We start from the raw sequence: 12,491 nt of genomic DNA, 5'->3' as shown, positions 1-12,491 counted from the left end.
TTTTTTTTGTCAAAACAGAAAGCACAGCTACATTTTGTAAGAAAATATGAAGAACTTTATAGATGCATATTTTTCCCAGGCTTTTGTGAGCCTCAATAAATGATGTGGCGGGCCAGACCTGGCCCCAGGGTCTTGAGTTTGGCACCAGTAATCTAAATAATCTATTTTAATTAATTATTTAATATTTGATTTATTTACGTTTTTTATTATATTTATGGCACTAAAAAAAAACAAGCGGGAAAAAAAATAAATGAGTCTTTGTTTTACCAGAAAGAAGGCCACCAGCTCTTATTTTGAAGGTGTGTTGTCCGTGTACTGGTATATAAAAAGACGCCGGAGTTAAACTGACTCGACTCTTTAGACCGGATATAACTCTTTCCTTATATATATGAGCGGCGTTCTGCTCTCAGCGGGGTACGTACACGCTTTAATCGTTGGTTTAAACTAGACGTATAGAGACAAAGGGGAAAAAATACATTTAATAAAGATAAATTACACAATTAGTCATAGGTACGAGGGGTGCGCGCCCACGCAAGGTTTTTTGTATACTTTTTTTTTTAATGGTCGACGAATTGTAAAAACGTAAAAGGTTGGATTTTTTTTTTTTGTTTTTAAAAATGCACCTTGTTGGAATAACTTTTTTACTGGCCTATTTGCTTCACGCTGACTTGACTTACTGCGAATATTTTGATGATGACGAAGAGGAGCAGATGGATGTGGCGGTAAGTTGAAAAAAAAAAAAAAGTACCTGTTTGCACGTACTATCACTTGTCTGGTGGTATTACGCTGACATGTGTGCAGTTATAAGGGAAATAAAGAGCCTTTGTGTGCGTGTATAGCAGTCAGCAACTAAATAAACGTCACTTAAGATATTTCTAGTTGCAAATTACACCATAATATAATCAGGTTTATATGTATATTATTCACTTACTGTTTCGACGTCAAAGAAAAACTGTTTAAGTGTGCTGCTCCTGAATTTAGCTTTACTTGTGTGCCTAATTCACACACTTGATCATGTTCACCCCAAGACTGCCTCAAAGTACACTTTTCTATAAGTGTGTGAGTGTACCATTACTGCCCCTCTACATTTACCGCAAATGAGGATTAGACTATTACCTGCTACCCTCTTCACTCTTTTTAATGGTAAATTGCAACCACTTGAGTTTGAAGTGAAGTGAATTATATTTATATAGTGCAACCCAATATCTAAATTACATATACACCACTGTGGGTGGCACTGGGAGCAGGTGGGTAAAGTGTCTTGCCCAAGGACACAACGGTAGTGACTAGGATGGCGGAAGCGGGGATCGAACCTGGAACCCTCAGGTTGCCGGCACGGCCACTCTACCAACCGAGCTATACCGCCCCTTCGCCATCGAGACTGTGCACTTGGCATTTTAGCCATTTTGTCTGCAACATCTGGGTGCTATTTTGATGTACAAAACCCTAAACCAGTCAAGTTGGCACGTTAATAACAGCAGAATACAATGATTTGCTAATCCTTTTCAACCTATATTCAATTGATCAAAGACAAGATATTTATTGTTCGAATTGAGAAATTTTTTATTTTTTTTGCAAATAATTATTAACTTAGAATTTAATGGCAGCAACACATTGTAAAACAGTTGGCACAGGGGCATTTTTACCACTGTGTTACATGGCTTTTCCTTTTAACAACACTCAGTAAACGTTTGGGAACTGAGAAGACTAATTTTTGAAGCTTTTCAGGTGGAATTATTTCCCATTCTTGCTTGATGTACAGCTTAAGTTGTTTAACAGTCTCCGTTGTGGTATTTTAGGCTTCATATTGCGCCACACATTTTCAATGGCCAGTCTAGTACCCACATTATTTTACTAAGAAGCCACGCTGTTGTAACACGTGCAGTATGTGGCTTGGCATTGTCTTGCTGAAATAAGCAGGGGCGTCCATGATAACGTTGCTTGGATGGCAACATATGTTGATCCAAAACCTGTATGTGCCTTTCAGCCTTAATGGTGCCTTCACAGATGTGTAAGTTACCCATGCCTTGGGCACTAATACACCCCCATACCATCACAGATGCTGGCTTTTGAACTTTACGTCTAGAACAATCACGATGTCCACAGTTTCCAAAAACAATTTGAAATGTGGACTCGTCAGACCACAGAACACTTTTACATTTTGCATCAGTCCATCTTAGATGAGCTCGGGCCTGGCGAAGCCGGCGGCGTTTCTGGGTGTTGTTGATAAATGGCTTTGGCTTTGCATAGTAGAGTTTTAAATTGCTCTTACAGATGTACCGACAAACTAGTTACTGATAGTGGTGTTCCTGAGCCCTTGTGGTTATATCCTTTACACACTGATGTCGCTTTTTGATGCAGTACCGCCTGAGGGATCGAAGGTCACGGGCACTCAATGTTACGTGCAGTGATTTCTCCAGATTCTCTGAACCTTTTAATGATATTACGGACCATAGATGGTAAAATCCCCAAATTCCTTGCAATAGCTCATTGAGGAATGTTGTTCTTAAACTGTTGGACAATTCGCTCACGCATTTGTTCACAAAGTCTTGACCCTCGCCCCATCCTTGTTTGTGAATGACTGAGCATTTCATGGAAGCTGCTTTTATACCCAATAATGGAACCCACCTGCTCCCAATTAGCCTGTTCACCTGTGGGATGTTGCAAATAAGTGTTTGATGCGCATTCCTCAACTTTCTCGGTCTTTTTGCCACTTGTGCAAGCTTTTTTTAAACATGTTACAGGCATTAAATTCCAAATGAGCTAATATTTGCAAAAAATAACATTTTCTAGTTCGAACGTCAAGTGTCTTGTCTTTGCAGTCTATTCCAATATAGGTTGAAAAGGATTTGCAAATAATTGTATTCTGTTTTTATTTACGATTCACACAACGTGCCAACTTCACTAGTTTTGGGTTTTGTACCTCCCATAATGAACACACATGTGCTCAAAAGACAAACGGCCTGATTCTCTAAGATCCAAATAACTAAATAAATGCTAAATAGTATGTGCAAACCATACATTTCTGTGTACCATGAGTGGGCACAGCATCATTTTATTTGAGCAGAAAAAGCGTATTACAGGGAGTTTTTTTCATATAGGAGACATAAAGGTTCTAACTATTATTTCTACAATAAAGGAAAAACAAGTGTTAGTCACTTCACTGACGGTTTATGTGACGCCACGTGAGTTTACTGACTGTTGGAAAAAACATGTAATTTCTCTTGGTACAGATCAACCACTCTGTTCTAACAGAGCACAACTTGTAGGTTTAATATGCACAATTTAATAGTTTAGTTGCTCAGACAGTAATATGTTTATTTCAAATTGTTTTTATTGAGTTTTCAGAAAACTAGTGAGAACAAACCGAACAAGACAGTTTAAACCTGACATAGTATGCACAGTTGCAATGTATGCCATACATGGATTCCATCTCCAGTGTGCGCCGTATGTAGATTACATACAAACATGCTTCATAGACAGTTTTTTCCCCTCAGTTACATTTTAAATCGTCAACTCAATAAACTTAAATTTAAATATATATTTTTTTAAATTAAAAAAAAACAAGAAAAGAGACAAGAAGAAAAGGAAGGGGAAGAGAAAAGGGAGCATTGACACCAAAGCTTGCCTAATGTCAAAGTGTTTACGAAGTTGGGTCCATATACTGTTTGTTCCGGACTATAAGGCGCACTTAAAATCTTTTTTTTTTCTCAAAACTCGACAGTGCGCCTTATAAAGGCAGAGTCATACCAAAGACTATAAAAATGGGACCCATTACTTCCCTGCTTGGCACTCAGCATCAAGGGTTGGAATTGGGGGTTAAATCACCAAAAATTATTCCCGGGCGTGGCACCGCTGCTGCCCACTGCTCCCCTCACCTCCCAGGGGGTGAACAAGGGGATGGGTCAAATGCAGAGGACACATTTTACGACACCTAGTGTGTGTGTGAGACAATCATTGGTACTTTAACTTTAACTTTATAACCCGATGCGCCTAATGTACGCAATAATTCTGGTTTTGCTTGCCAACTTCTAAGCAATTTTATTTGGTAAATGGTGTAATGATAAGTGTTACCAGTAGATGGCAGTCAAACATAAGAGATACATGTAGACTGCAATATGATGGCAATATGACTCAAGTAAACAACACCAACATTTTATATATTCCATTGAAAATATAGAACATTACACACGGCGCTCAAAAATCTATCAAAATGTTTTAGTACAACTTTGGTAGACAATGAAGCAATGATGATGCAAGGAGCTGTGTTTGTTTAAGCGATTCTTCAAACAAAGCAAAGGAGTAGTGTCAATTTACTGGCAAAAGTCCTATACACTTCAATGGTGTAACCATCTGGACCTCAATCCATCAAAGTTGATTTATATAGCCCTTAATCACAAGTGTCTCAAAGGGCTGCACAAGCCACAACGACATCCTCAGCTCAGATCCCACATCAGGGCAAGAAAAAACTCAACCCAATGGGATACAATGAGAAACCTTGGAGGGGACCACAGATGTTCACTTGGGGGTGTGACGCGATGTTCACTTGGGGGTGGTGACGCTTCAAATGGGTTAGCATGTTTGACGTGTTGTCAGAAACATACCCTACCGCCGCTGACCAATATCGGCAAACCTGCGTCCTCCATTGTTGTATCGCACCGCGAAGCCAGTTTTCCCAAACGGGAGATCTTAACGAGGCAAGAGGGTCTTCCAGCTGTGGCTTTTACATGTTGTCGTAGCCCGGTTGCTGCTAGCATGCCGTGTGTTGTGCCTCGGTGTGCATTGTTTACACAACGTTCGGTACGCTACTTAATATGTCCGTGTGGAAACTCGTTCGGTACACCTACGAACCGAATCGAAACCCCCGTACCGAAACGGTTCAATACAAATACACGTACCGTTACACCCTTAGTGTCAGAGTCCAGTCCATAGTGGGGCCAGCAGGGGATCATCTTGAGTGGAGACAAGTCAGCAGCACAGACACGTCCCCAACTGATGCACAGATGAGTGGTCCACAGCCTGGTGCTTTTCTATTTTTCATTAGTTTAATTGCTTGGCCAATTTCAGTTTCAGGTATTGGCTTTACTAGGCTGGGCTTATGTTCGTCACTTAGGGTGGGCAGGTCCAGATTTTCTACAAAATTGTTTGCCTGACCACTCTCTGAGCTGTATAGGGAGGAGTAAACAATTTTAAACTGATCGTTTATGTTTTTGGGTCTGATTTGATGGTGCCATCAGTGGCTTCTATTTCTGTGATATAGTTGGCAGCCGACAATTTGCGTAACTGATGAGAAAGCAGCCTACTCGCATATTCTCCCTGTTTGTAGTGGCTTTGTCTTGATTTTTTTTTAAAATCAGCCTGTTTAGAAGCAAGAAGATCGAACTCTGTCTGCTGTGCAATCAATCCTCTTCTTGCGGAGGTCTGTCGACAGAGCCACAGAGTTGATATGATCAAAGTCGTGAGTAAGCGTGGTTAATTTTGTGAAGCGTTTCGACATGCTTTTGTTCAGTCGAGACGTGTATTCTATCATCTGACCCCTCAAGTATACTTTTAGTGTTTCCCATAAGGTAAATATGTTCGTATCTGGCAGCTGGTTAGATTCAAAGAAAAAGTAAAGTCCACAAAGTCAGTTTTCTGTTAAGGGTGTAGGATTGAGACGCTAGTTGCGCCTTATGGCTACATTGTTCTGGAGCCAAAGCTCCATGATGACTGGTGAGTGGTCATGGATGACTATACTATCATATTTGCACATTTTAACAAGTGGAAGGATTTTTTTTGTCTCCAGCGAAAAAATCCATCCTTGAATAAGTCTGGCGTGCCATAGAAAAAAAGGAAAACGTCTTTAGTGTTGGATTTTTAAATCTCCATAGAACTACCACCCCACTGGACTGGCAAAACGTCTTAATAATATAAGCAGATTTGGAGAGGGAAACTGCTGAAATTTTAAAAAGGTCATGAGAGGGTTGCAGAACGGTATTGAAATCTCCTCCCAATATCAAGTAATGTGTGTCTGACTCTGGGATGTTACTAAGCATTTGCTTATAGAAATCAGGGCTGTCCCAATTAGGGGCATAGATATTGACTAAGTCCACTGGGAAATTATACAGCCTGCCCTGAACTATAACGAAGCGCCCGTTTGTATCAGCCACTACTTATGAAGATTTAGACTGCACATTTTTTTCCAATCAAGATAGCTGTTCCTCGACACTTGGAGTTAAATTTGGAATAGAAGACTTGTGATGCACAACCTGCGTCAATGTCTTTCCTGTAGGAATACTACCTCTGTTTTTTTCAGGTGGGAAAATACATTGCTTCGCTTTACGGCATGATTGAGTCCCCTCACATTCCATCTTACAAATTGAGTTGATAATCTACTTATGCTGTCTGGGAAGACCCTGGGAAGGTGGACTGACTGATGTCCTGAAGGATTCACTCAGCAGTAGATCCACATCTGTAGTTCTGAAGAGAGGGATGGTATGGGAGAAAGAGAAAAAGACAAAAAACACAACGATAGAGAAAAAAATAGCAACACATAAATAACCCCTAATGTAACATGTAACCCTAATTGCTGGCCTCTCCCCAACTGAGAGGCTGCACCTTCCCTCCCTCCTCAACCACTATGAAGAAACCTGTTCAACATCTTACCTACCGGGGATGAGGTCCCATAAGAACCTTATGTACCAACAATTTAAGTTAACAGCTGTAACATTTCAAGTCAAGGAGGCCTGTTCCATGTGTGTTCATTAGTGTCTGTATTCAATTCTATAAACGTGCCTGAATGTGTGTACAATGTCCGCGACCATAGCTCTGTGAAATCGTAGTTTTACAGTTTTTCCAGGTTGTAGTTTTTTTGCTAATGTTCTTTTGGTGTGGTTACGGCCGACAATATACAGTTTTTCTCAATAAAGTGACAGACGACAGAGTTGGTTTTGGTGTGGTTTGCATGGCAGAAAATTACCAGTTTTTCCAGATCGTAGTTTTAGAGTTTTTCCAGATCGTAGTTTTTTGCTAATGTTTTTTGGTGTGGTTACGGCCGACAATAAAGAGTTTTACTCAATAAAGTGATCAATGAACCTAACACGTGAGCAGTGCACAACTGCACAGATGCGCACCTTAAAGAGAACATTGCTGCTGACGTATGCGGTAACATATCGCGTCATTTTCAGTTGTATTGTCTCGAAACTGTTATTAATCTACTTGTTAATTTACTTTTAATACCTGGTTGCTTTCTGTTGTAACATGGTCAGGCCTGGAATTTCTTCATCTTAGGGCATTGATGTCAAACAGATTTATCCGGCCCACGAGAAGAGTTTGCTAAGTATAAAAATTAGCTGTAATTTTTGAATAAATTAAACTGCTGTTTTAACTGCCCACTAAATGTCGTAATAGCAATTATTTGTATCCCCTGACCCCATTCTTCAGAGGGGGCGTAGCTATGTGCCATGTGTCAACACTTCAGTGTTTGGACACTGCTGTACGTACTTACGTGATAGTATACAAAATGTGGATTGTTACGCCAAATAAATGCTTTTGATAATCTGTACATTTTGTGTTGTACTTATTAATAGGGACACATTTTCTGGGGGCACATAAATATGCAGAATTATGTATCCCCTTCTAACTTAATATGTGATTAATGAAATGAGTCCAAATTCACAAGTTTTCACAACCGGGCTTGTTGATGAGGGATGGCCTTCACCCTAACCAGGAAGGCGCCATCATCCTGTCTAAGATCATAGATTATTGTTTGAGTCACACTTGACTAACTACACTAGAGCAAGCCCGATCACAGGCAATTACAGTGTCTGTTAGTCCAGGTGAGGAGTCAGTTAAGCTAGAACTAGCCAGCGCCAGGCTGGCAAATCCCTGCACACATAGCATTTCTCCTAGTATAATACACAACTCACATAATGTTTTTTCTGTAGTGACTGTGCCAGATGTGGACATGCATTCTACTGAGGTGGCAAATTATGACGTGTTCAGTGTATCGCAGCACCAAGCAAACAATCTGAAGATTCCCATCTTATCAATTCCTAGATATGGTGGAAATTATTTAAAGCGCACTACGCAAAATAAACGCAACATTATTAATATTACTACTACGTATAACTTTAACAAAAATTCCTCAAAACAGCCCACTATCTATAATATGGGCTTTTTAAACATAAGATCATTGTCTCCCAAAACGTTATTAGTTAATGAGGTCATTAGAGACAACAATCTTAACGTCATTGGTCTCAGCGAAACCTGGCTCAAACCAGACAATTTGTTTGCGCTGAACGAGGCATCTCCTCCTAACTATACGAATGCGCATATTGCCCGTCCATTGCACCGGTCCCCTCCAAGGTTTCTCATTGTCATCCCATTGGGTTGAGTTTTTTTGTTGCCCTGATGTGGGAGCTGAGCCAAGGATGTCGTTGTGGTTTGTGCAGCCCTTTGAGACACTCGTGATTTAGGGCTATATAAGTAAACTTTGATTGTTGACGATAATGCTACATATGTACAGAATAAACTACATGGTGTTAGTATATCAGTTGAGGAAAATGAGTAAATTACATGAATAACATCCTGTAATTTGATGTAATCTTGTGATAGATAAAAAATTAACACCATTGGGAGCATTTTAAAAATCTGCCAGACTCAATTCTACCTATTATAATAAACATTATCACATAATTTATTCAAAAAGTATAAATAACGACAAATGAAGATGGAATACTATTAACTGCAACTTGTAAGTGTAAAAAAATGCACCCACCCACCCATATTTGTATTCAAGAGCTCCTAGTTTGTTGTGTATCATGTTTAGCTATTCTTTGTCTTTGAGTCTTCCAGTAATAATGATACATGTAAGAAACATACTTTATTTGCTGACACGGAAGCAAAAATTAGTGATTTAGAAGTTGAATTGTGGAGGGACATTAGCCGCTAGCGAGGATGCTAGAGTGCGTTGGGGATGCGCTCATTAGCTTGTTGCTTTTAAATTTGTGGCACACAGCTAAAATGTCATCAACATGCACTATCACGATTTAAGGATAGTATCAACACTAGCTTTATCGTCGGCCAAATTCAGATTGTTTATAACCAAAATCATTTATATTACGCAACCCTACTCTGGACTATTTTTCTTTAGTGATAAGAGACGGTGCAAAATGGCTGTTTTTAAAGTAAAGGTTGCCGACCCCTGAACTCGACCGCTAAAAATTGGACACAATCGGGTGTTCCAACAAGACCATATAAGGTTAGATTTTTTTGGAAGTGCACTTCAACGAGCTTTTAGAACAGTGGTGTCAAACATACGGCCCGAAGGCCGGATCAGGCCCGCAAACAGGTTTTTTCCGGGGTTTTTTGAATGAAAGAAACTGCTGTTCTAAATGTGTCCACTGGATGTCGCAATAGCAATTCTTTGTATCTTTGTAGATGATGCTACATACACTACCGTTCAAAAGTTTGGGGTCACCCAAACAATTTTGTGGAATAGCCTTCATTTCTAAGAACAAGAATAGACTGTCGAGTTTCAGATGAAAGTTCTCTTTTTCTGGCCATTTTGAGCTTTTAATTGACCCCAAAAATGTGATGCTCCAGAAACTCAATCTGCTCAAAGGAAGGTCAGTTTTGTAGCTTCTGTAACGAGCTAAACTGTTTTCAGATGTGTGAACATGATTGCACAAGGGTTTTCTAATCATCAATTAGCCTTCTGAGCCAATGAGCAAACACATTGTACCATTAGAACACTGGAGTGATAGTTGCTGGAAATGGGCCTCTATACACCTATGTAGATATTGCACCAAAAACCAGACATTTGCAGCTAGGATAGTCATTTACCACATTAGCAATGTATAGAGTGTATTTCTTTAAAGTTAAGACTAGTTTAAAGTTATCTTCATTGAAAAGTACAGTGCTTTTCCTTCAAAAATAAGGACATTTCAATGTGACTCCAAACTTTTGAACGGTAGTGTATGTACAAAATAAACCACATGATGTTAGTACATAAGTCGAGGAAAATTATCAAATGACATAAATAACATCCTGTAATTTGATTTTGATGTAATTTTTTTATCTTGATAGATCGAAAATTAACACCAATGAGTTGACTGATGAACATTATCACATAATTTATTCAGAAAATATAAATAACGACAATTAAAGATAGAATACTATTAATCAAAACATTTAAGTGTAAAAAAAAGAACAACATTATGATTTGTACAATTTCAGAATTCTATTTTTAAATAAAGAAAGGAATCTGAAGTTGTCTTTATTTTTACGTTATCGTGCCATGATTTTACCAGTCCGACCCACTTGGGAGTAGATTTTTCTCCATGTGGCCCCCGATCTAAAATGAGTTGGACACCCCCACTTTAGAAGAAAGCAGCAGATTCCGTCCATTTGAAGAATTTACATTTTAAGTTTTCTCATCCGCCTCTTTAAGCCCTAAACCTAACCTTAAAAAATAACACACACACACTTCACTCGTGAACAATGTGGATGTCGGGCCCTCTTGCCACTCTCATGGCTTCTGTTTCTGACATTTAGGGCAGAAACATGCCAGAGTGACTTAATGATATCGGTTTGATTTGACCATTCAGTGTTGGCGGCAGAGCGTTGCATGGGGTTAGCAGATCTGCCTCACAGCCAGATTCCCAGCTATGTGGTTGTAAGTTCAAATCTATGCTGGTTTGCTCCCCATGCTTCTGTGGGTTTACTCCAGTAGTTTAAATTCCGTGTTTAAATGTTTGGAAACTTCTCCAGTCAGCTGTCTCTGACAAACAGAAGTTGTAATGAAATGTTTTGGAGCAATTTATGTTGCCATCCAAGCAACGTTATCATGGACGCCCCTGCTTATTTCAGCAAGACAATTCCAAGCCACGTGTTACAACAGTGTGGCTTCATTGTAAAAGAGTGCGGGTACTAGACTGGCCTGCCTGAAAACGAAAGAGTTACACCAGCAGTGAACATACGGACCTAACGAAAGACTAAAATGCTAATTTAGCTTCAAAATGGAAGCAAGACAAGGTAGCAAACTTTTCCCAGCCAAAAAAAAGTTGAAATTAGCAGTGTGGGAACATTTCGGAAATGTAAAAAATTACCAGGGAGTCATTGAAGAGAATGGCTCACTTATTTGCAAAACCTGCCAAAAGAAAGTTGCAGTTAAAGGGGCTATACGTCCAACATAGTGCAGCCTTTGCGGGATCACCACCAAGCTTTACACGACAAAGTAAAGGTAAGAAATAAGTACTGTATGTTAGTGGCAAGTTACTTCATGAAGAATTGAGATTGTAAAGAGTTTAATACAAACATGTCCCTTACAATCAGTATCTTAGCATTGAGTCAGTTCAGTGTAAACAAACAGCAACAGGTACTTGACTTCCCTCAGTGACCATATAACCTCAGAGATTCCTTCTTCCTGTCTGTGTTGAATAAACTATAGGCATTGTAAGTTATTATAGCCAGTGCAAAATACTAATAACATCAGGAGCTTGTAGAAAAATAGCACCATACCATGGGATATAATTATGTGTATTCCAGTTATTATTAACACAGCATATGATAGAGTATTAAAAATGAAACAATAGGCATGGAGGACAGTTGATGACAACAATGCTTGAGTTTATTATCATCAACATGAGTAACATTTTCCACTGGGGGATCAATACATTTAATGCCGATATTATCGGCCGATAAATGCGTTAAAATGTAATATCGGAAATTATCGGTATCGTTTTTTTAATTATCTGTATCGTTTTTTTTTTGTTTTTGTTTTTGTTTTGTTTTTTGGTTTTTTTATTAAATCAACATAAAAAACACAAGATACACTTACAATTAGTGCACCAACCCAAAAAACCTCCCTCCCCCCATTTCTTTCTGTTATCAATATTCTGGTTCCTACATTATACATCAATATATATCAATACAGTCTGCAAGGGATACAGTCTGTAAGCACACATGATTGTGCGTGCTGCTAGTCCACTAATAGTACTAACCTTTAACAGTTAATTTTACTCATTTTCATTAATTACTAGTTTCTATGTAACTGTTTTTATATTGTTTTACTTTTTTTTTTTTTCAAGAAAATGTTTTTAATTTAATTATCTTATTTTTTATTTTATTTTTTTTTTTAAGTACCTTATCTTCACCATACATGGTTGTCCAAATTAGGCATAATAATGTGTTAATTCCACGACTGCATATATCGGTTGATATCGGTATCGGTTGATATCGGTATCGGTAATTAAAGAGTTGGACAATATCGGAATATCGGATATCGGCAAAAAGCCATTATCGGACATCCCTACATTTAATCATAGCTTCATATTAATACAATTAATACCATATTTTCCGGACCATTGGGCGCACCGGATTATAAGGGGCACTGCCGATGAATGGTCTATTTTTTTTATCTTTTTTCATATACAAGGCGCACCGGATTATAGGGTGCATTAAAGGAGTCATATTTTTATTTTTTTTTCTAAATATAAAACACTTCCTTG

The 12,491-nt window shown here is 38.7% G+C and overlaps 1 protein-coding gene across 2 annotated transcripts in view; it reads left to right on the top strand.

Moving 5' to 3' along the window:
• Positions 1 to 378: 378 nt before the first annotated feature.
• The window catches only part of vegfc (vascular endothelial growth factor c), a 40,804-nt gene continuing 28,691 nt past the window's right edge, over positions 379 to 12,491 (top strand). For both annotated transcript variants that reach the window (XM_062033532.1, XM_062033530.1), the window contains exon 1: positions 379 to 722. In XM_062033532.1, the coding sequence (XP_061889516.1) occupies positions 618 to 722 (105 nt within the window). In that variant the 5' untranslated portion in view covers positions 379 to 617. The remainder of the gene's footprint in view (positions 723 to 12,491) is intronic.

This window comes from Entelurus aequoreus, linkage group LG22 (genome assembly GCF_033978785.1).
Source record: "Entelurus aequoreus isolate RoL-2023_Sb linkage group LG22, RoL_Eaeq_v1.1, whole genome shotgun sequence".
In the NCBI taxonomy this organism is placed as follows: domain Eukaryota; kingdom Metazoa; phylum Chordata; class Actinopteri; order Syngnathiformes; family Syngnathidae; genus Entelurus; species Entelurus aequoreus.
Note: the sequence above shows the minus strand (reverse complement) of the source record. Positions and strands in the feature narration are given on the sequence as shown.